General features: G+C 44.9%; 1 protein-coding gene across 5 annotated transcripts in view; it reads left to right on the top strand.

Moving 5' to 3' along the window:
* Tubgcp5 (tubulin gamma complex component 5) overlaps positions 1-20,668 on the top strand; it is a 28,754-nt gene extending 8,086 nt beyond the window's left edge. For all 5 annotated transcript variants that reach the window (XM_087210109.1, XM_087210107.1, XM_087210108.1 and 2 more), the window contains 14 exons: positions 141-387; positions 2,107-2,309; positions 3,909-4,024; positions 6,820-7,088; positions 8,174-8,369; positions 8,885-9,073; positions 10,557-10,739; positions 13,137-13,221; positions 13,323-13,443; positions 13,890-14,068; positions 14,720-14,845; positions 15,396-15,484; positions 18,861-18,961; positions 20,211-20,668. In XM_087210109.1, the coding sequence (XP_087066235.1) occupies positions 141-387; positions 2,107-2,309; positions 3,909-4,024; positions 6,820-7,088; positions 8,174-8,369; positions 8,885-9,073; positions 10,557-10,739; positions 13,137-13,221; positions 13,323-13,443; positions 13,890-14,068; positions 14,720-14,845; positions 15,396-15,484; positions 18,861-18,961; positions 20,211-20,257 (2,151 nt within the window). In that variant the 3' untranslated portion in view covers positions 20,258-20,668. The remainder of the gene's footprint in view (positions 1-140; positions 388-2,106; positions 2,310-3,908; positions 4,025-6,819; positions 7,089-8,173; positions 8,370-8,884; positions 9,074-10,556; positions 10,740-13,136; positions 13,222-13,322; positions 13,444-13,889; positions 14,069-14,719; positions 14,846-15,395; positions 15,485-18,860; positions 18,962-20,210) is intronic.
* Positions 20,669-22,818: the final 2,150 nt, after the last annotated feature.

Genomic DNA, 22,818 nt, shown 5'->3' with positions numbered 1-22,818 from the left:
GCTTACTTTCCCTTTGGATGTAAAACTAAATATTTTTATATTGTCTGCTGTTAAACATAGGTTAGTGTACTCAGAAACAATGGCATGTGGATGTTTACATAAGGCTGACTTTCCGTAACTGTGGTTTGCTTCTGTCGCAGATCTGCTTACGATCCGTGCTGGAACAAATAGCGGCCTATGGCCAGGTTGTGTTCCGGCTCCAGGAGTTCATCGATGAGGTCATGGGACACAGCTCCGAAAGCCTGATACCCGGAAACAGCTCCACTCCTAAGAAGTCAGCTGAGGCCCCCTTCAGAACCTACCAGGCTTTCATGTGGGCCCTGTACAAATATTTCATCAGCTTTAAAAAAGAACTTACAGAAATCGAGACGTGTATCATCAATAACGGTATTTAAATGCTCTTTCATTCACAAGACACACAACTCATATTTTGATGCAAGGTTTGAAAATTACATGGCAAATAAGTAATTCTCATGGATGCATTCATTTTTTAAAAGTTATTTTAAATTTATATTTGTAAGGGCTGGGGATGTAGCTCAGTGGCGTCACATCTCCCTGGCAAGCACAAGGTCCTGAGTTCGATCCTTGGTACCAAAAAAAAAAATAATATGTTTGTAAGTTATTCATGTCTCAAAAAGCTGGGCATGGTGGTGCATGCCTGTAATCCCCGCAGACGGGAGGCTGCAACAGGATTGTCATGAGTTCGAGTTCAAGGTCAGGCTGAACTACATGGCAAGACCCTGTCTCAAACAAATAAATTTAAAAAGTACCACAGGATGCTCAGTGAAAATTCCTCCTCCTGCCCCAGGACCCTGGCGAGTCAGCTCCACTCCCCAGGCCCAGCCAGGTGCTTGGCTTGTTGTGCATCCTCAGAAGTCATGTGGACACATGCAGGCAGCACAGGGACAGATGCACTTGTTGGAGGTTACTGCACTCCTCTCTTCACATTGTCCTCTCATTTAAATTCTGAGGATTCTGCCACACAAGTGCACAAAAGCCTCTCCTTTCTGCAGAGTGTTTCATTGGATGTCTGTAGCTAGTCACTTCCTTCTTCCATTGTTCCCATTCTTTACCTGAAGTGGTATCTACTCACACATTTCAGTCACCGTGCACATCCAGCCCGTTACATAAAGCGCAGATTCTTTCTGATGGAATTGCTCAGCAGGTCACAGAGTATGTGATGGCGTATGTGATTTTGCTGGATTTTGCTACATTGCTTTTCAGCAAGGTGCAGATTGATTAATTTGTACTCTTGCAAGCAAGCAGTGTGTATGAATACTTGTTTCTTCATGTGCTTGCCAATGGTGTAGCAAACTTTCATCACCAACATGACAAGGATAAAATGGTCAACTGGTGTGTTTTGGTGGGGTTTTTTTTGGTACCAGGGATCGAACTTGGGACTTGGTGTTTGCAAGGCAGGTGCCAGAACCACTGAGCTAAATCCCCGGCCCCCACCTGGTGTGTTTTTTACCCCACTTTTACTTTCAAGTACTGCAAAGAAGAGCACAGGAGGTCCTGTGTTTCTATCACCCTGCGTCCCGCAGTGGTGAAACCTGGCATGAGTGCCGTGCGGGACCCACACTGGAGACTGACTGCAGACCCACATGGACTTCATCCGTCTTCCTTGCTTTGGCCAGGGACTTAGCGTCTTCGAGAGCTGAGCCTTTTTATCGCGAGTAGATCCATAAACCACTTCCGGTCCAGGATGAGGGGCTGGGCCGCCACCGCACAGGGGCTCACTTGAGCCACTGGGGCCCGTGGAGGTGGGGCCTTGTTTTACCTGGTGTAGTTTTAAAATGCATTCTTTTATTACGAGCGCGGTTGAGTGTCTTTCTGCATATTTAAGAATCATTTGTGTCTCATTTTTGGTGAAATGTCAGTTCTTTCATATTACTTTTCTGCTGAGTTATCTTTTTCTCCTCAGCTTGCAAGGTTCTTTCTTCCTTGGGCAAATGAACTCTGTGCAGTGTGAAATTGAACCACTGCCTGCATTTTGCCATGCCTCTTCATGAGCCGAAAAAGTGGCTCAGCATTGTCAGCTTGTATACCACATTTGGCCACAGGTGTTTTTCTTTGCTGCTGAGTTGGATGCATTGATGCTTGCAGATGCCACAGTAACGCTTGCAGTACTGATGGACCAGTTGTCACCTCGATTGGCTCAGCTCAGCGTTTTGCACAAAGTGTTCAGTACTGGAGTCGCAGAGGTTCCACCTGACACTCGGAATGTCGTCCGGGCGTCTCACCTGCTCAACACCCTGTACAAGGCCATTCTTGAATATGACAATGTTGGAGAAGCCTCCGAGCAAACAGTACGTAGGACCTGCCTGGTCTGGTGTGCACGGCACAGGAGTGGAGGTCAGCTTGCCACAGGTGTTTGTTACGTGATGCCCAAGTCCTGCAGTGTCAGGCAGTTGTCCTGAGATTTAAAGTTAGCTTCCAAAGTCGAGGATGCGGGAAACTGGCTTTTTATCTCTGATTGCCAAGATACCCAGAAGGCTGTGAAGTGTACCTAGCTGACTTTTATGTGGGTATTTGTAGTAACCCTATTTTACTTTAAAAACCCACAAGCCTATGATAGGGTACACAGTAATACCTTGGCTCCGAATGCTTCTGTTTTCGAATAACTCAGTTCATAGACAGAAGCATTTGGCAGAATTTTGCTACCGTTCCCGAACTCCACATCGAGAGACAAATACGACTGAGGCCATCTTCCCTGCATGAGCATGAACCTGGCCAGCTTCCCCAGAATCATAGAATGAATTAAGTTTGTGAACCAAACTGTATCTGAAGTAGTCGCTGACTGCTAGGGTGGGGCACTGGGAGTTGGTTAATGGGTGTAGAGTTTCAGGGTTAGATCATGGAAAAGTTCTGGGGCCCAGTTTCACAATGTGGATATATTCAGTACCATCGAACATACCTTTAAAATGGTTCAGATGGTAAATTTTATGTTAAATTTTCTTACCAGTTTTTATTTTATTTATTTTTTTGGTATTGAGGATTGAACTCGGGTCCTTGCGCTTGCACAGCAGGGTGCAAAACCACTGAGCTAAATCCCCGGCCCTCTTACCAGTTTTTAAAGTACAACTCTACTAGAGACTGTTGCCTAGTTTTGGTGTGTTTCCTTTAGTTGGTGAAACTTTGTTTTCTCTCATTTTAGTATTACAGTTAAGTGTAACACAGATTGGCATCTTTCAACTATGCGGTTTTCCCCCTACTGAATGGATCACTTCCTCATTCATTCTCTGTCTGTCTGCCCCTCTCTGTCTCTCTCTCTCTCTGTCTCTCTCTCTCTCTCTCTCTCTCTCTCTCTCTCTTTCTCTTTCTCTCTCGTTTTGAGACAGGGTCGTGCTATTTTAGCCCAGGCGTGTGCCACCATGCCTCTCATTCTTTTTTTTTTTGTTTGTTCCTTTTTTTGGTACCAAGGATCAAACTTGGAACCTTTCACTTGCGAGGCAGGCTGTGGAACCACTGAGCTAAATCCCTGGCCCTGCCTCTCATTTTTTCTTTTTTTTTTTTTACAGGGGATTGAACTCAGGACCTTGCATTTTCAAGGCAGGTGGTGGCACCACTGGGCTTAATCCCTGGCCCCTTACCTCTCATTCTTAATGAACATTTTTCCCTGTGGTTCTGTGAGAACAGTGCAACCACACCCAGGTTGTACCTGCTGTCATTGTGGAATTTTCACTTTCAGGAGGGTCCTAGTATGAGTGGCAAACAATATAATCATCCCATATGTAAATTTTTCATGAGGATTTTATACTGTATGTTTTAGGAATTTTAATTTGTTTTTTAAAAAATGGAAATCCAATTACCTTTTAAAGGCATTTGGGAAATCCTTAGACCTTGCCTCAGACCAGTGGCAAGAGCTCTGAGCACTGCCCTGAACACTGACCATGCTCTGTCCCCAGGTGTCCCTCCTGTTCTCTCTCTGGGTGGAGACGGTGCGGCCCTATCTGCAGACTGTGGACGAGTGGATCGTGCATGGGCACCTGTGGGACAGTGCCAAGGAGTTCATCATACAGAGGTGCACTGTGCATGGGGCAGGGCGAAAGGTGCTGGCTTCACTGAATGTTTTGTTAGATCCTCGTCCCACTGTGCCACTGAGGCAGTGTAGCTTGAATGGCAGTGTGCTCCTTTGATGGTTTAGAGAGAAGGTCAGGTACCAGTCAAAAGAATGTGTGAGGCCCAGGGATTTAGCTCAGTGGTTCCGTTGCTTGCATGGCAAGTGCAAGGACCCGAGTTCAAATCCCCAGTACTAAAAAAAAAAAAAAAAAGAGAATGTGTGAGCCAGGCGTGGTGGTCACACCTGTGATCCCAGCTCTCGGAGGGGCTGAGGCAGCAGGGTCACAAGTTTGAGCCCCGCCTGGCAACTTAGTGACTTAGCAAGGCCCTGTCTGAAAATTTAAAGACAAATAAATAATAAAAGTTTTAAAAGGCCTGGAGATGTAATCCTGGGTTCTGCTCCTAGTACTGGGGGAAACATGTTCAGTTTTATCAGCTCATAGCTTTTTGGAGCACAGATATTTTTCCCCCCAAAGGCTTGCAAGCACTTAAAAGCGAGCTCTCTACCATTAACCAACATCCCTAGCACCCCCTTTTTTTGTTTTGTTTTTTGTTGTTTAGGGGCTGGTATGGTGTGGTTTTTTTGGTCTTTTAGTTTTTGTTTTTGGCTTTTTTTGCAACAAAGACTTACTATGCAGTTCATGCTGGCTTTGAGCTACCTATGCAGCTAGCCTCAGCTGGTCCTGATCTCACTGCAGTACTGCCTCAGCCTCCCAAGGGCTGGGATCATAGGCATGGGCCACCACTCCTAGATGTTTTTTAAATTTTGAGACAGGGTTTCACTAAGTTGCCCATGTTGGCCTCAAACTTGTGACCCTCCTGCCTCAACCTCCAGAGAGCTGGGATCACAGGTGTGCACTGCCACACCTAGCTCAGCTAAATCTTACTTCTGTCACTAGGTCCTGTCTCACCACTCTCGGGTGAGAACTTTTAGAAGTGTAGAGTGTTCTGACTGTGCTAAGGTGCTGCACACCGTGGTTTCCTTGTTGAAAGCAGGCCAGGAAGGGAGCCATGAGTGCTCGGGGACAGAGCTCATGCTTAGCACATGCAAGGCCTGTATTCAGTCTCCAGGACCAAAAGGAGGAAGGTAGGGAAGTCTGGAAATCGAGTTCACAGTAGACAGTGAAATGGGAAAACCTCCATTCTATTTCTAGAGAGGGTCAAATGAGTCCTATTTTGTTTAGTTTAGGAAACCCATTTCCACATAAGTATTGCCTGTGGTACTCAAAAGAGTTTATCTACTGCTCTCTGTTAAATGGAGCTCAGTATAGGGGCTGGGGATTTAGCTCAGTGGTTCCGCCACCTGCCTCGAAAGTGCAGGGTTCCAAGTTTGATCCCCAGTACCAAAAAAAAAAGAGAACAACAGCAAAAAAATAAATGGAGCTCAGTACAAAATGCCCTGTGTTGCCTGACAATCACTTCATTTTACACACAGCTGATTTTATAGGTTTTTGGATTATGTGCACAACATTCCTAAGTGAGGATAAGGTACACTGCTGTTTTAATGAAGATAAGCTAAAGTTTAAAATTTTTCTGAAAATTGTATTACAAGGATACACACATATCCATGTTTATAGCAGCACAATTTATAATAGCTAGATCTTGGAAATGGTGTATATGTCCATCAACAGATCAATGGGTAAGAAAATGTACTTATATGCAATGGAGTACTATACTGCCATAAAGAAAGATAAACTTGAGGCATTTGTAGATAAATGGATGCAGCTTGAGAACATAATATTAAGTGAAATAAGTCAAACCCACAAGCTCAAATGTTGCATGGTTTCTCTTGTATGATAAACACAATACAGGGCTGGGGATTTAGCTCAGTGGTTCTGCCACCTGCCTTGCAACCCAGTACCAAAAAACAACAACAAAAACACAGTATATACACACACACAAATTAAGAGCAAAATAGAAAAGAGATAAAGAGGAAGGAGGGCCGGGGATTTAGCTCAGTGGTTCCAGTGCCTGCCTCAAAAGTGCAAGGTCCTGAGTTCGATCCCCGATACCAAAAAAAAAAATTTTAAGGCCAGGTGTGGTGACTCATGCCTGTAATCATAGTGCTCGGGAGGCTGAGACAGGAGGCTCACCATGAATTTGAGGCCAGCCTGGAATACATAGTAAGTTCAAGGCAAGCCTGAACCATATAACAAGACCCTGTCTCAAAAAACACACACACACACACACACAAAAATTCAGGGGCTGGGGATTTAGCTCAGTGGGTCTACTGCCTGCCTTGCAATCGCAAGGTCCTGAGTTCGATCCCCAGTACCAAAAAAATTCAGTATGTATGGTAATTTTTTTTTTTGGTACCGGGGATCAAACTCAAGCCCTTGCGCTTGCAAGGCAGGCACCAGAACCACTGAGCTAAATCCCCAGCCCACTAATTTGTTTTATACTAAAAGCTTATCTTAGTTCCTTGAAAAGAAAGTTTGTGTTACTGTGTTATTTTGTAAGAATATTTTTGGTTTGTCTTGTACAGAGTAATTCCTGTGCTTTGAAGATAATGATACACAGTGTGAAGACTATTGTTATCTCTTATTGCAGTAATACCTTGGTTCGTGAGCGCTTCTGTTTGCAAACAAAGGTGTTCAACAACATTTTGCTTCTGTTTATGAGCCCCACACGAGGTGCTGCGGCCCTCTTCCCCAAAATCGTAAAGCAAACTAAATTCATCAGCTGAGGTACCGCTGTATGAAAATATGTTTTACTTTTTCATAAAATAGAAAGAAAAAAAGTTCTGAATCTCCACAGGAATAAAAATGTTCCAGTAAATCACCGAGACTTCTGGTATGCAACTTACACGTTATATAGCGTATCAGAAAAAACAGAAAACGAAGAGAAGATGAGCGACAACACCAGCGCGAGCTCAGGCAGTGAGCAGGGCCCCTCCAGCAGGCAGCACACCATGGTGTCCTTCCTCAAGCCAGTGCTGAAGCAGATCATCATGGCTGGCAAGTCCATGCAGCTGCTGAAGAACCTGCGCTGTGCGGAGAGCACCTCCAGCCGGGGCGCCGCCCGAGGTAGCCAGCCCTGCCTGCTTGCTCCCTCATCCCGAGACTTCGTCACCTGTCCTTCCACAGTCCTGGAGCCTTTGTTTTCATACACATTAGCACCTTGCATGGATGGGCGGGGCGATCTCGCTGCTAACTGGAAATGACTGGCCGCGTGTGCGTGCGTGTGGGTGTGTGGGTGTGTGTGTGTGGAAAGGTGCTGACGGGAAGCTTCTGCTACCTGTGCTGCCATTCCCTAATGAAGTGCAGCACCCAGGGATTTGCTGGTGAACACATCAAACTCAAGTGCAGGTTACAAGAAAATCTTGATGAAAGTTTTGCTCTGTTTTGATGCAATTTAATTGATTGATAAAGGCACAGATGTGACCTTATTTCTTTGGCTTGTAAATCACCTCAGTGTTATATTATTTTACATTGTATCTACTTTGAATAATACTTTACTTTGTGGAATATTTCCTTTTTGTTTGTTTTTTTGGAGGGTACCAGGGATCGAACTCAGGTCCTTGCGCTTGCACAGCAAGCGGCGAAACCACTGAGCTAAATCCCCTGAATATTTCCTTTTTGACTGGAAAATAAACTATAATGAGCTGGGCATGGTGGCACACGCTTGTAGTCTCAGCACTTGGGGGGCTGAGACAGGAGGATCATTGTGAGTTTGAGGCCAGCCTGAGCTATATAGTGAATTCAAGGCCGACCTGAACTACATAGTGAGACCCTGTTTCAAAAAATCTAAACAAAATAAACTCTAATGAGCATTCCAGGCCAGTGTTGACTATGTTTTGTCCAGTGAAATTTGACTCCTACATGTCTTATGGTTTTATACATTGTAGTAGTAACTTAACCTTCAGGTGTCCTGCTTTAGGTATAACTCCATTCCAAATAAAATTAGCATCTTTGTTGTGATATTGAATTGTGAACTTTTCTTAACAGAAAATGCAAAATTTTTAGTTTTGCTGTACTGTAAAGGTAAAAGAAACAGACTGTCTTTCTATACCAAACAAAAAAATACCAAGCTCTGTTCAGATTAAATTACTCAGTATTTGTTACTATTACTTATGGGAACATCTTTCCTTACATATTTCTGTATGTTTCAGATGCAGAGAGGAAAAGCTTGTACACACTCTTTCTGGAGTCTGTCCAGTCACGTCTTCGCTGTGGAGAAGACGCTGCTCCGGAGGCCCTCACTGAACAGGCAACCAAAGAGAACCTGATTAAGATGCAGTCCATTGCGGAAAGGCATCTTGAGCTGGATGACATTCATGATCCACTGCTGGCCATTAACTTTGCGAGGTGATACACACCTGCAAGATTTTCAGTGGTTGAAGTGGCAACATCTATGCAGTATTTAGTAACTTGTTTATTTTTGCCAGGTAGGGCTTTCCAGCCTTAAGAACAGAAATCTTGTGGCCTGTCCCTTCTAAGGACCAGAGTACAAGAAGACACTGTGTTCACCTAGCAGATGTACAGTTTGGCCTCCTCTGTATGCAGATGTGTACAGACTGCCCTTTGAGTTTGTCTCTGGCCCTCAGGCTCCTGGGAGTGCTGTGGGTCCCCCAGACTATGCTTGCAGAAGCCTGGCCATGAGCTGACATGAGATACATCTTGGGCTTAGGGCACTGATGTCCCTGTGGTGCCATGTTGTCTGATGCTGGCATTTGCTGTTGCAGCCTAGTAGAAGGACCCTAAAAGCAGCAACTCTGAAAGAATTCCTTCTGGGAAGGAAGGTTGGGACTTGGGCATCTGATTTAAGAGAATTCTGTTGACCACAGTTCACAACATAGACGCCTCACCTTTTTGTCTTGAAGGTTGTATTTGGAGCAGAGTGACTTTCATGAGAAGTTTGCTGGAGGTGACATTTGTATGGACAGATCATCAGAGTCTGTGACGTGCCAGACTTTCGAGCTAACACTGAGGTCTTGCCTCTATCCGCATATTGATAAGCAGTATCTAGACTGCTGTGGAAACCTCATGCGGACCCTCAAAAGAGATTACAGGTAAAAGGAGCAATTTTGTTTTAGGGGTAATCTGTAAGTAATTGCACTTTAAGAACAGTTGGTTGGTCTTTTGTGTTTTTTTCTTTTTCTTTTTTTTTTGGGTGCTGGGGATAGAACCTGGTTCCTTACAAAAAATTCCTTAAAAACATGTATCTCTTGGAGGGGGTGTTTTTTTTTTTAATTAGACAGGGTCTTACTATGTAGTCCAGGCTGGCCTCAAACTAAAGTTTGTATTTTAAGTTAATTTTTTAGTCCCTAAAAAATTAGCCCCTTTTCCACTGCTGGGACAAAATACCTGACACCTACACCTGTAAGGAGGAGAGGCTTGTTTGGCTCATGGTTTCAGTCCATGGTCAGCTGGCTCCGAGCAGAACTGGCATGGCAGAGGGCACGGCACAGGAGAGCTCCCCATGATGTGGTAGCCGGGAAGCCGAGTGAAGGGAGGGGCCCGGACAGGAGCGCACCCTTCCAGGTCACCCGCAGTGATCGCCTCTGGCCAGCCCCGCCTCCTGATGGCTCAGTCAGTGCTGGACTCATCAGTGGATGGGTCGCGAGCACCGCACCATGATGCAGACCCCTTGCAAGCACTGCAGACTTGGGGGCATTTTAGATCTAAACTCTGACACTTCTTTTAAGAGGCATAATTAACCACCAGTATTTTCTTAACTGCTGTGAAGTCTAATTCCTTTTTTCTTTTTTTTTTTTTTTTGGTACCGGGGATCGAACTCGGGTCCTTGCTCTTGCGCAGCAGGCGGCAGAACCACTGAGCTAAATCCCTGGCCCCCAATTCTTTATTTCTAAGACCATCTTTTTTTTTTTTTTTTTTTGGTACCGGGGATTGAACTCAGGACCTTGTGCTTGTGAGGCAGGCGATGGCACTCTAAGACCATCTTTAAAAAAATACAGAAAAAAAATAAAAACTTGTGTAAGAATATCCATCACAAAGTTTGCTATCAGAATGACAAACATAAAATTACTTGGTAATAGATGACAAGTTCTTTAAAGTATGGCATATCTGTATCCATGTATGAATTTCATAACATTTAGAGAAATTAAGTTGATTCAGTTTTAAATTGTGTAAACTGTCCGTAGAGCTTAAAACGTAATGTATATAATACAGTAGAAACTAAAAATTTTTTAATTGCTTAGCGAAAAAGACTAGGACTAAATATTCCCAAATGTCATCAGTGGAAATTCCCTGCAGATGGTGAAATATAGGTCAAGTTTTGTTTGATTTGTTCCTGTGACTTTGGCCAGTTTTCTATAATATTATAGGAACATAACATTTCTTTTAGGTTATTAAAGGAAAACACACTTTTTATTACTGAGGAAGAAAAGCCTTTAAGAGGTGTTACTGTCTCTAACCCTCATAAATGTAGGCTGTAAGCCTGCCTCGCTGGAGATGGTGATGCACCAGACGCGTCAACCCAGACTCCTGCCTTTGGGGGCCAAGGCGTTCTGCCACTTCCCTCTCTCCACGCAGGTTGGTAGAGTACTTGCAGGCCATGAGGAAGTTTTTCTTAATGGAAGGCGGAGACACCATGTATGACTTCTACACATCAATTTTTGATAAAATAAGAGAAAAGGAAGCCTGGCAGAATGTGTCTTTTCTTAACGTCCAACTCCAAGAAGCCGTAGGACAGCGCTATCCTGAAGACAGTTCACGGTAAAGTATGGGAGGCACCTTTTATTTTAGGTGATTTAAGTAAATCATGTGCTAGCACATCCTCCGTGAGTTTTGATGTTTATTTTATAATCTCATTAGCCCCGTCAGTTTTACAGTTACTTTACAAATTAGACAAATGGTGGCATGCATAACCACCCTCCCTCCTACTTGAGAAGCTGAGGCAGGAGCATTGCTTGAGCCCAGGAATTTGAGGCCAACCTGGCAATAGAACAAGACCCATGTCTGCCTCAAAACAAAAAGAGGAAGGGAGGGAGGGAAGGAGAGAGAGAGAGAGAGAGTAAATGGAGGCAGCAGATAGCGAAGCGACTTGCCCCCAGGGTGGAAGAAGACAGCTAGACGGTGCTGTCCACTGGGTGTCCGATGGCCTCCTCTCCTGCCTGCAGTCCACCCCTTCTGGCCAGCTCTGCTCTGCCTCCCCAAGGCTGTCCCCAGCTCTCAACTGGCTCACAGTCCCTCACCACAGGCGACTCGCCCTCACAGAGCACCCTCCACCCTCGGGCAGCCCCTGTTGGGCTTCTCCTATCTAGGCCAAACCTTGTCTCACAAGGAAGGCCACTTTTTTCTGACTCCATTTCCCCACCTCGTGTCTTGGCATGTGGCACACTTGCCATGTTCTCTCCTACCATACTTCACTTCGGGGTGGGAAATGCACCTGGCTTCCCCGCGCGGGGCCCCTCAGCCCTGCCCCTGGTGCGCTGTCCCTGAGTCTACTCAGCCAGGATGAGGCTGTGGCTCCACACTGGGCTGCAGTCTGGAGGGAGGACAGGTCGGCTCTCCCCTGCTCAGCAGAGCCCCTGGCAGAGAGCACAGTAGGTGCCCACAGGCTCTGGTGAATGCTGCAGTGACAGACTGTGAAGAGGTAAAACAGTGTTGACCAGTGCCTGTGCCATGGAGCAGTCAGCTAATTCATGACCACACACCGCCCTTAATTGTAGTCTCAGGTAAACTCCACTTTCACTCCTCTGTAGTGTGTGTCCAGGTATCACCTGCAGGTATGTTCTGCATGCTGGGTGAGGGCTCTGCCACTGAGCTGTGCACAACCCCAGCCCCAGCCCTCTTAGTACTTAACTTGAGAGGGCGGGGGATTTAGCTCAGTGGTTTTCCCACCTGCTGCGCAAGCGCAAGGACCCAAGTTCTATCCCCGGTACCAAAAAAAAAATACTTACCTTGAGACAGTCCCACTGAGTTGCCCAGGCAGGCCCCAATTGGTGATCCTGCCTCAGACTACCAAGTAGCCAGGATCACAGGTGTGTTCGCCACACCCAGTTGCAAGTACCATCTTCTGGCAGCTCGGTAACCATGGACAGTGACATCATTTCCCAGTGGCACAGCAGGGCTGTTGTGAAAATGCAGGAGCTAAGAGCTCTTACGCCTTGCGCTCGGACATCTCCATATTCCGCGTGATTGCTGCCTTTCTTGTGGGAGTTGTGCCCTGGCCTGTCTCCAGAATGTATGACAAAGTGGTGCACAGCACCCTGGCAGGAACGCGCCGTCCCCTTGATCTGGGTGTGGAAGGGGCTGTGTTCACTGCAGGCCAGCCCAGCCTGCCAGCCCAGCCCGCTTAGGAGCCGCCCTTCTGTCCTCCCTGTCTTGAACCTGCACAAAGGGCTCTAGCTTCTGCCTAGATGTTACCAAAATTAAGGTCCCAGCCGATTCCCCAACTTTACCTTTTTTCTGATTAACACATTACCATTTCTTTGATTTAACCCCATTATTTAAAAACTGCCCCACTTATTTCCTCTTGTGTGTGTATATATATGTGTGCTTTGTTTTTTTGCAACAGGGTCTCGCTCTGTAGTTGAGGCTGGCCTTGAACTCAACATGTACCCCAGGCAGCCTCGAACTCTCAGGGATCCTCCTGCCTCAGCCTCCCAAATACTGGGATTACAGGCATATGGCACCATACCCAGCCCTCTTATTTCTGCAACTAGGATAGCTACCCCTGCTTTTTTCTGGGTTCCTGTCACATGGAGTATTGTTTTCCATCCTTTGACTTCCAGTCTCTGAATTTCTTTTTGAGTTTAACATGTTTCTTGTATGCAGCATATTGTTGGGTCTTGCCTCTTGACCCATTCTGCCAGTCTGTTTCTTTTGATTGGTGAATTGAGACCATTTATGCTGATGGTTATAATAGTTATGCATTAACTTATCCCTGTCATGTTATTTTCCTGTTGTTGGCTCCCTTCTTTCCTGTTCTTCCTTATTTCTTAACCGAAATCCTGTTCTGGAATATATGCTATAAAACATTTATTAGCATATTTGCATTTTATGAAATACAGTTTATTTTTGTAAATTTAAAATGCGAATTTTTTTAAAGAGTGCATCTTATGTGAGCATAGTACTGTCATAAACTAAAACTGAAATTTTTTCATTTAGTTTATCTATATTTTTTGAAAATGTTGACATGGCTAAGAAGAAACTACCTGTTCATATCTTGGATGGCCTGACCCTGAGCTACAAGGTAGGTTGTACTGTTCCTTTTGCCAGTGCTTTTTGCTGTTCAAACTAAGACATGCAAGTAATCGATGACTTTCTCTTCTAATTTTGTTTTTGTTTTCATAGGTCCCATGGCCTGTGGACATTGTTATAAGTTTGGAATGTCAAAAAATTTATAACCAGGTGTTCCTTCTCCTTTTGCAAATCAAATGGGCAAAATATAGTCTGGATGTTTTACTATTTGGTGGTAAGATTTCTTTTCAATGGATAAATTATATTCTAATTTTGACCCTGAAAAAAGAGCTTGGTGATTTTGGTCATTTTTATCCCCAAACAAATGCCAAGTGTGTGTTTACCAGAGCAGTTGTACAGACCTCAGATCTCTGAGTGAACCAGGGGAAGCTGTCTGTAGAGTCAGCCTGAAATACAGAAACTTACCCCAAATTCAGCCCAAGCAGTTGTTCTTCTCAGCTTATGCAAAAAAGCTTAATGAGAAGCTCCTGGGACCCTGATGTGTCTGGTGACAGGAGGACAATGTGACCCGGGGTGCCTTTGTCTGAGCCCCCTTCCTTCTGGGGCTGTCGGGGGCTCCCTGTGGGCACTCCAGCTGGCCCAACACTTCCCTCGGTGCCCTGGAGCGGTGGGTTGAGCCGGTGCACTCTGCACCCATGCTGTTCTTTCACTCTTTTGTAGAACTGCCTAATGTGGCTGAGAAAGCAGAGCCTAGGAAAGGCCCTTTGTGTGAACAAGACACAGCTGCTCGGTTTGGACCCCAGAGGGCGCCAGTGAGACAGCAGCTCCATCGCATGTTCCTCCTCAGAGTGAAGCTCATGCATTTTGTGAACAGTTTACACAACTACATCATGACGAGGGTTGGTGGCACTGTTAGATACCTGTGTGTGGAAGATGACTCAGAATGCATTTACAGCCCAGTGTGGTGGTGCACAGCTGTAATCACCACACTCAGGAGGCTGAGGCAGGACAATCGCTGTGAGTTTGAGGCCACCCTGGGCTACACAGTGAGTTCAAGGACAGCCTGAACAACATAGCGACCCTATCTCAAAAAACTTTAAAAAAATATATGTATATGTGATATATATATATGTGTATATATTTCATAGATAGAAGCCCCAAAACCCTAACCCTAGATAGCAGTCCCCTAACCCTAAATTCACTGAAATTATTTGTATTGTTAAAGGGAGAGTTGTCTTTACAACAAGTTAACCTGATAATTGTTTTAACTCTGCACTTTTTATGCAATTTGATGAACTTGTCCCTTCTTGCCAAAAAGCCTGCTCGTCTGCAGCTGGGCATTCACTTGGTGTGCAAATGCCCATCCCAAGGACTGGCCCTGTGACCACCTCAGGACCGAAACACAACATCCAGTCGCCTGTCAAGGAGGGCATGCTTATTGCAGGAAGAACTGGAGAGGGACGGGACAGGCTGTAGGAAGTTGTGAGTGCACCACACAAGCCCTCGAAGAAAATGAGTATTTTTTAAGCTTTTTGTCTTTTTCTTCCAAGATTCTCCACAGTACTGGGCTGGAGTTTCAGCATCAAGTGGAGGAAGCCAAGGATTTGGATCAGTTGATTAAAATTCACTATAGGTACTTGTCGACCATCCATGACCGCTGTCTGCTGAGAGAAAAGGTACACGCGATGTCACCCGTGTCTCCAGCGGGGCAGGGGAAGCCGGTTGTGTGGCAGTGTCTCTGCCCTGTGTTACTAAGATTCTGCCCCACAGAGTCTTCTCAGGAAGGACTGAGTCTGAAGTTAGGAATGTGCCGACTACTAGAAATGACGTCTAGGAAAGACATGACAACTGTGTTGCCTGCCGCACTTGGCACTCTCTGTACACTTGGATTCAGTTAGAAAGTTTGTCTGCACTGTAGGTTAATAGCATGTACAGCTGAATGTGAATGCATGGAATTGGACAGTTAGAGCCATTTCAAACTGGAGACCCTAGATGGTCACATCCGGTTGGCAGTTACGCTGCTGGTCCTGCAGGCCCTGCATGGTCCGTGCAGGGCCCCATCCCAAGTGGCCTTGATTTAGAGCCCAGTGTCCGTCCTTACACTTGGAAGCCAGTCACTGCCTGTTGAGCTTTTTCTGTGTGATATCATTAAATTAGGTGAAAGGCTTGGTGTCCATGTCCAAACAGTTACAGAGCCCATGTTCCATCCACAACTTTGCTTTGCAGGTCAGCTTTGTCAAGGAAGCCATCATGAAGGTGCTGAACCTGGCCCTCATGTTTGCGGAAGGCTGGCAGGCGGGCCTGGCGGCTTGGCAGTGAGTATTCACCTGGCGATCATTGGTGTGCTGACCATTTCAGTGTCCCCTTGGACCACCTTCCTCCAGGAAGTCTTCTGACTTCCTGCCGACACATCACTTCCCAATATAATAAGAATTTAAAATTTGAATTTGGGAGATAGGAGTGTAGCTCAGTGGTACAGCACTTGCCTGCCACGCGCAGGCCCTGGGTTTGCCTCTCCATACCACAAATAAGAGAAAAATCAGATTTTTCACCTAAATTAGGCAGGACCAAGAATTGTGCAGTCCTTTTTCTTAATTTTATTTTTTTATTAGTACATATTTGTCATACATATTGATCATATTCATCATAGGGAATTTTACTGTTCTTTTAAGAGAGGTAGAACAGTAAGAAAAATCCAAAGTCTTTTAGTTAGGGGAAGATTAGATTATATTTTTATTTTCTTAAATTTTTATTACAGACATCTGGAAATATATATAGAAGTGGGGAGAGCAGAGTAACAAGTATGTATGCCCTTCACTGCTTCAATAGTTTCCTGTGATGACCAGTTCTGTGTCATGTCCTCCCCCAGCTCCCTCACACAAACTTCCAGACCACTTCAAGGTGAATTCTGTCCCTGAGGGAGGCTGAGGCAGGAGAATTACACATTTAAGCCCAGCCTGGGCACCTTAGCAACTCACTATGACCCTGTTACAGAATACCAAAATAAAAACCAGTGAATTCTGGACATCTTGCCAGATGATAGTCCAGAGTTGTATTTTGTGTGAGCTCTGAAAGGCACTGTGTGCTGTACTTTCAGTGTTACTCACATGTGCCTCACAGAAGGGCAGGTGCCCCATGGGCATTGAACAGTCAAGGACCCGGGAGCTCTTCCTCCCCACGAGGCAGGACCAGCCTCTACTGTCTTTGTTCTGTTTTGTTTTTCTTTTTGGTGCTGGGGTCAGACCCAGGGCCTCATTTGTCCTAGGCACACGCTGTACCACTGAGCTACATGCCCAGACCCACTGTCTTCTACTAGGAGCTTCAATGTATTGTCCAATATTTAGTCCCAGTCTTATTTATAAAACTCATGCAATTATAATTCTGCTGTTATTTCCCCAAAATAAAAGTGCACGTCTGGCTGACTGGGTTTTTGGTGACAACACGTACCTAAGTTCGTGTTGGTGAAGAGGTGAGGTTCACTGTCATGCTAGTGTCGTTCAGAACCTTAACCTGAGAAGGAAGAAACTAAGGTAGATCAAATTCATGATTGCAGGGATGAAAACTGAAGTCCTGCTTTATTACTGCAGCCCTGTCAAAGTGTGTAAACATACTTCCTCTTTTCATATCACTGTGGAGGGGAGGAAAAACACTGCTGTGTGTGATTTGCTAAGCTTGAACTCTTTCAGTTTCCTCAACAAACTTATGAGGGAAGGGGCTGGGGATTTAGCTCAGTGGTTCCGCAGCCTGCCATGCAAGCACAAGGACTGGAGTTCGATCCCCAGTACCAAAAAACAAAACGAAACAAATGTATGAGGGAAAAGTAGGGATGAGGGGGACTTGAAAAGGCTTCTCCACCATCATAGCTGATAAAAGTCAACTGGTTCCGGTCTTAAAGCAGGAAAGTGAAAAAGAAACAGTGTGAAATTTGCTGAGAACCTATTGATTGATAAATATTTCTAAGCAGTGGTGTTGTGGCTATATTTTGAAAGAAATACTTTATGTAAAGCATACATTTGTGAAATATTTACGACTGAAATGCTTTGATGTCTAGCTTTTCTTGAGCACTGTTAGGCTGAGAGGTACACGCAGGACAATGCCTGCCGAAGGTGATGTGGGTACATGGACGTCCCTGTGTAGTTCCCTCTTGTGTATGTTGGATATTTCCATCTTAAAATTTATTCCCCAGCCAGCCCTGTGGCAGCAGGATTGTAAGTTCAAGCCCAGGCTAAGAACTTAGCAAGACCTTGTCTCAAATGAATAATAAGGGCCAGGGACATAGCTCAGTTGCACCATGCCTCCCTTGCAAGTACAAGGTCCTGAGTTTGATCCCTGGTACAGGGTGTGTGTGTGTGTGTGTGTGTGTGTGTGTGTGTGTGTTAACTATCACACCCACTGACCTGGACTCCTTTCTGAGCAGTTCTGTCACTTTGGGTTTAGAGTTCTATCTTGAATCCTGTGACATGATCAAAATAAATAATGAAAGGGCTGGGGTTTTAGCTCAGTGTAGAGGCCCTGAGTTCAATCCTCAGTGCCACCAAAAAATAAAAAATAAAAACACACACTGCTAATCCAAACTACTTGGGAGGCTGAGGCAGGAAGATTGCACATTTGAGGCCATCCTGGGCAACTTAATGAGACCTTATCCAAAAATTTTTAAAATGTTTAAAGGGGGGCTGGGGATTTAGCTCAGTGGCTTCGCCACATGCTGTGCAAGCGCAAGGACCCGAGTTCAATCCCCAGTACCAAAAAAAAAAAAATGTTTAAAGGGCTAGGAATGTAGAGTGCTCCTGGGTTCAGTTCTTTTTTTTTTTTTTTGGTACCGGGGATCGAACTCGGGTCCTTGCACTTGCGCAGCAGGCAGTGAAACCACTGAGCTAAATCCCCAGCCCCTGGGTTCACTTCTTAGTGCCACATACACACAGACGATAAAAACTTTTTTGTAGTTGCAAATTTAAGGATTTTATATTCTTTTTTAAATATTATTTATTTATTTATTTTTCTGGTACCAGGAGGGATTGAACTCAGGACCTTATGCTTGCCAGGCAGGCGCAGTGCCACTGAGCTACATCCTCAGTCCAGATTTTATGTTCTTATATAATACTTCTTGTTTATTTATTTTTTTTATTGGGGGAGGTACTGGGGATCAAACTCGGGACTTTGTGCTTTCGAGCCAGGCGGCGGAACTACTGAGCTAAATCCCCGGTCAGGATTGTATATTCTTAATGTAAATGTAAAGTTCTTTATTTCAGAGAATATATGCTTGTAAAAACTAAAAATACAGCTGGGCATAGTGGCTCACACCCATAATCCCACCATTCAGGAGGCTGAAGCAGGATGATTGCCTCCAGTTTGAGGCCAGCCTGGGCTACATAGTGAGTTCAGGGCCGGTCTGAACTACAACGTGAGACCCTGTCTCAAAAAACCAAAAATAAATAAAAATGCAGAATTGTATAAAGGGAAAAAAAGGAATAGTTCCAGAAGTAAATACTATCTGAAAAAAGCATAGTTTTGTATCTTATGGACCTTTTATCTTAAAGTAAAGCAGGATGTTTTATGTATTTGCTTTATAATTTTCAGATTTAGGATTTTAAATAATTATAAAACATATTTGGAATTACTTCAGAGATATCTTGTAGCTAACCTGTTAGACCGTGTGCACTTATGTAATTTGAAATTTGCTTTCTTTCCTAGAATGGAATCTATAGAGAAAATGGAGTCTGATTTTAAGAATTGCCATATGTTTCTTGTAACCATTTTAAACAAAGCTGTCTGCAGAGGATCTTTTCCCCATTGTGAGTATGTCAGGTTGCAGGGTTGCTACATGTTCATTTTCCTGTAGCTAAGTCGTTGTGTCATTGTCTTATTGATCACATGAAAAAATTAAATTTCTCACCATTTCCAAAACTGAAAAGTCTCTTAGCAGTTGTGCTATTCTTTGTTTTCTCAGAATTACAGGGAGGTGAGTGATTATAAAATATAAATCACTAGGACTGTAGAACTAAAAATCTTACATTGGGGGGGGGGTACCGGGATCGAACTCAGGTCCTTGCACTTGCGCAGCAGGCAGCGAAACCACTGAGCTAAATCCCCGGCCCCAAGATCTTGCTTTCTATGGTACCATGTGTTATACCAGTGGCTTCCTAAACCTAAAAGAGAACAGCTGGAGATTGATTTGTCACTGCTGTGTGTAGCCTATGTAACTGTTTCTCTCCAAAAGATAGGCTTTTTTTTTGGTACTGGGGATCATACTCGGGACCTTGCTCTTGCGAGGCAGGCAGTGGAACCACTGAGCTAAATCCCGGCCCCGAAAGATCGGATTTTTAAGCCAACTTTAAAACTCCAAAGCTGCTTCTTATCACAAGGTAGTGCGTTCCTGGCTGGTCAGAGCAGTGTGGAACAGCTCCCAGATGAGCCCTGAGAAGAGGGCGCTGCTGGTCTGTGGAAAGAGAACTAAGTGACCTCTCTCCCCAGTGTGTTTGGCTACTCTGCCCCATCTCTGGACGCTTACTGTGGTCAGTGGTTTAAATGCACCGCATTCCCGCCTCGCAGGAGACAGTGGTGCGTCCTACCTGTGTGCACTGGCTGAGGCGGTGCCAGCGGAGCCCCGCCCCCTCCCGGCCCCTTCTCCCTGACCGTGGGTCTCCAGGCCTGGATCCAGATTTCATGCTGTGTGGGGCAAATGTGTCCCATCCAGTAAAATAGCTAAAATTTTTATTTTCAAAATTAAAACTGTCAGAACTAGAAACAAATCATGCCTTTTCTGTTTATATTTAGCAATTGCATACGGTCATCTTTATTATACGTTTAAAATACCTGTAGTTGGGCCGGGGATGTAGCTCAGTGGTTTCGCTGCCTGCTGCACAAGCTCAAGGACCCGAGTTCAATCCCCGGTACCAAAAAAATAAATAAAAAAAACACCTGTAGTTAATTAGACATAAGGCATGTGTTTGCTTTGCAGTTTTGAATTTATTACAGCCGTATGCACGCACTTTAATACCCTTAAACCTATTTTTTAAACTTTATTTTTTTCTCTCCCCACAGTGGAATCTCTGGCACTGTCACTCATGGCTGGCATGGAACAGAATTAAATGTCTGCACTGTACCATACCTGAAACTTCATCTTCACACACGAACATTTCTAGCATATGCAGCTGAAAAGGAGAATCTTTATTTTGGGTTCATTTTTTTTTTTTTGGACCAGGGATCGAACTCGGGACCTTGTGCTTGCAAAGCAAGCGGAGGAATCACTGAGCTAAATACCCAGCCCTATTTTGGTTCATTTTTAAAACTGTTGTTAACAGACAAATAGTCTGTGTTTTTTCTGGAAAGTATATAGAGTTGTGTAAATAAGATTGTGTAAATAATGTAAGGTATACATAGGCTATTTACTCTTATATTTCCTGCTATAAGCTGTAGATTTATGATATTGTACCCTTAAATAAAAATTATGTATCTTTAGAAAATGTAATTATTGATATTAAAAGTAAGTCAATACTTTGTTTTTTTTCTTTTGCCTTTGCTTTTTGAGACAGGGTCTCCATGCGGTTCAGGCTGGTCTCGAACTTTCTGTGTAGCCCAGGCTGGCCTCGAACTCTGCAGTCCTGGTACAGCTCCCGAGTGCTGGGATTACAGGCATGCACCACCACATCCAATTGGGGGTAGGAGTTGAAGATGTCAGCAGCCTCCAGAAGCTGGGAAAGGCCAAGAAACAGGCTTTCCTAGAGCAGTCCTGCCGATAGGGCAGTGTTACCTACCCAGTGAGGTTCGAGTTGGGCTTGTGGAATACAGAACTGTAATACACTTGTGTCATTTTAAGCCACTGTATTAGTTTCCATAGGCCGCTTCAACACATTACCATAAACGGTGTTCTGAAACAATAGAAATTTATTCTCTCAAAATTCTGGCAGCCAGAAGGCCAAAAATCAAGGTGTCAGCAGGGTGGTGTTTCCAGCAGAAGTTCTGCAGGAGATTCCATTCTTGCCACTCCAGTCTTTCGTGGCCACTGCTTTCTGTGCCTTGTGGGCCTGCTTATGTCTGTATCACTGTACTTGCTGTCTTATGAGGACACCTTTCTGATTAGGGCCTACTTAGGTAATCAGGGATGGTCCCATCTCAAGGCTTAATTATGTCGGCAAAGGTTGGTATTTTTCCAAATACGATTATAGTCTTAGCCTGTTCAAGCTGGTACGATAAAACACCATAAACCAGTTGGCTGGTAAACAACATACATTTATTTCTTACAGGGTTGGAGGCTGGTAAACCGAAGATCAAGACATCAGCAGGTTCAGTGTCTGCTGCTTCCTGGTTCATGGATGACCACTGTATCTCACAGGAAACAAGGGGCAAAGCAGCTCTGTGGGTTTCTTTCTTTTTAATAAGGCACTGATCCCACTCATGAGTGCTCCCCCCTGTGGCCTTAGCACTTCCCAAAAGCCCAGGCTTCCTAGTACTGTCACCCTGGTGATTCCATTCTGGCACCTGGATGTGGGGGTGGGAGGGTATACACATTCAGACCATCAGAGTAAAATTCACAGGTCCCAGGGTGTTGCAGCTGTCTAGATACCGCCCCCCCAAAGCTTCATGCAGTCATAGGGGCTCTTTCAGAGGTGGCTGGATCTAGAGGGTGTGATGCTGGGATTGACTCACGCAGTGGTTGGCTCAAGGAAGGGCACTAGGACTAAGGGTATGAGTGCTGCCTGCCCCAAGTAGTCTGGATAAGATAAAAGGGCAGGGAGATGCTGTCGAGGTCTCTTGTTGCTTTGCTACCTTCTGACCACCATGAACTGTTTCTTTGTGAAGCCATCCTGCCTTGGAGCCAGCCGATTATGAACTGAAACCCCTATGAACTGAGCTAAATAATCCTTTCCCTCTCAAACCTTGGGTGTCGGCAATGAGAGAAAAGTAACTAGACACAGGGATTCAACTTGAAAATCTGTGGGAGCTTCATCAGCTTAGCTGAGGGACTGTTTGTGCTAACTGTGCCCCTGATAGAAACCTAAGGGCACCGTGTTAACCTGTGTGAAAGAGCTCGGCCATAATACAGCCTGTCCCGCAAATCCCAGAACTGCCTGCCGCCAGCCCTCCAGTTCATAGGCCAATTTCTTGTAGTAACTCTCACCATAAATCTATTCGTTTTGCTTTCCTGGCTGAGCCCTGACTGCTATAACATGCCTATGTAAATATCAGCCTGATAAAGACAGAATGCCTCTAAGTCTCCAGAAACCTTCCCATCTCCCTTTTCTCCTCCTCCCTCTCCCAGGCCAGCGCTTCCTGACTTCCTTCGCCATGGGTCAGTGTTGTTGCACACAGAACTTCACACGAGTAGAGCCGTACAGGCTGTGGGGCTGAGGGGTGTTTTGTGCTACTGGGAATTAACCCCAATGTGTTCACACTGAGCTACATCCCTGCCCTTTTTCACTTTTACTTTTGAGTCAGGGTCTCATGAAGTCACTAAGTCACCCAGGCTGGGCTCAAATTTGTGACCCCCCTGCCGCGCTTTCCCAGAGTGCTGAGACCACAGGTGTATTCTGCCACACCCAGCACGTTCTTTTATGTTTGGAAAAATGTGTAATGATTTTGAGGTTCATCCATTTTGCAATGCTAACTGTATTAGTTGTCTTATGTTTCAAAATTTTGTTTTGTAATATTC

The sequence above is a fragment of the Heterocephalus glaber genome, unplaced genomic scaffold (genome assembly GCF_053883595.1).
Source record: "Heterocephalus glaber isolate CG9 unplaced genomic scaffold, H.glaber_assembly_v1.0 deba00001111, whole genome shotgun sequence".
Classification (NCBI taxonomy): Eukaryota; Metazoa; Chordata; class Mammalia; order Rodentia; family Bathyergidae; genus Heterocephalus; species Heterocephalus glaber.
This window is presented reverse-complemented; position numbering and strand designations above follow the sequence as displayed.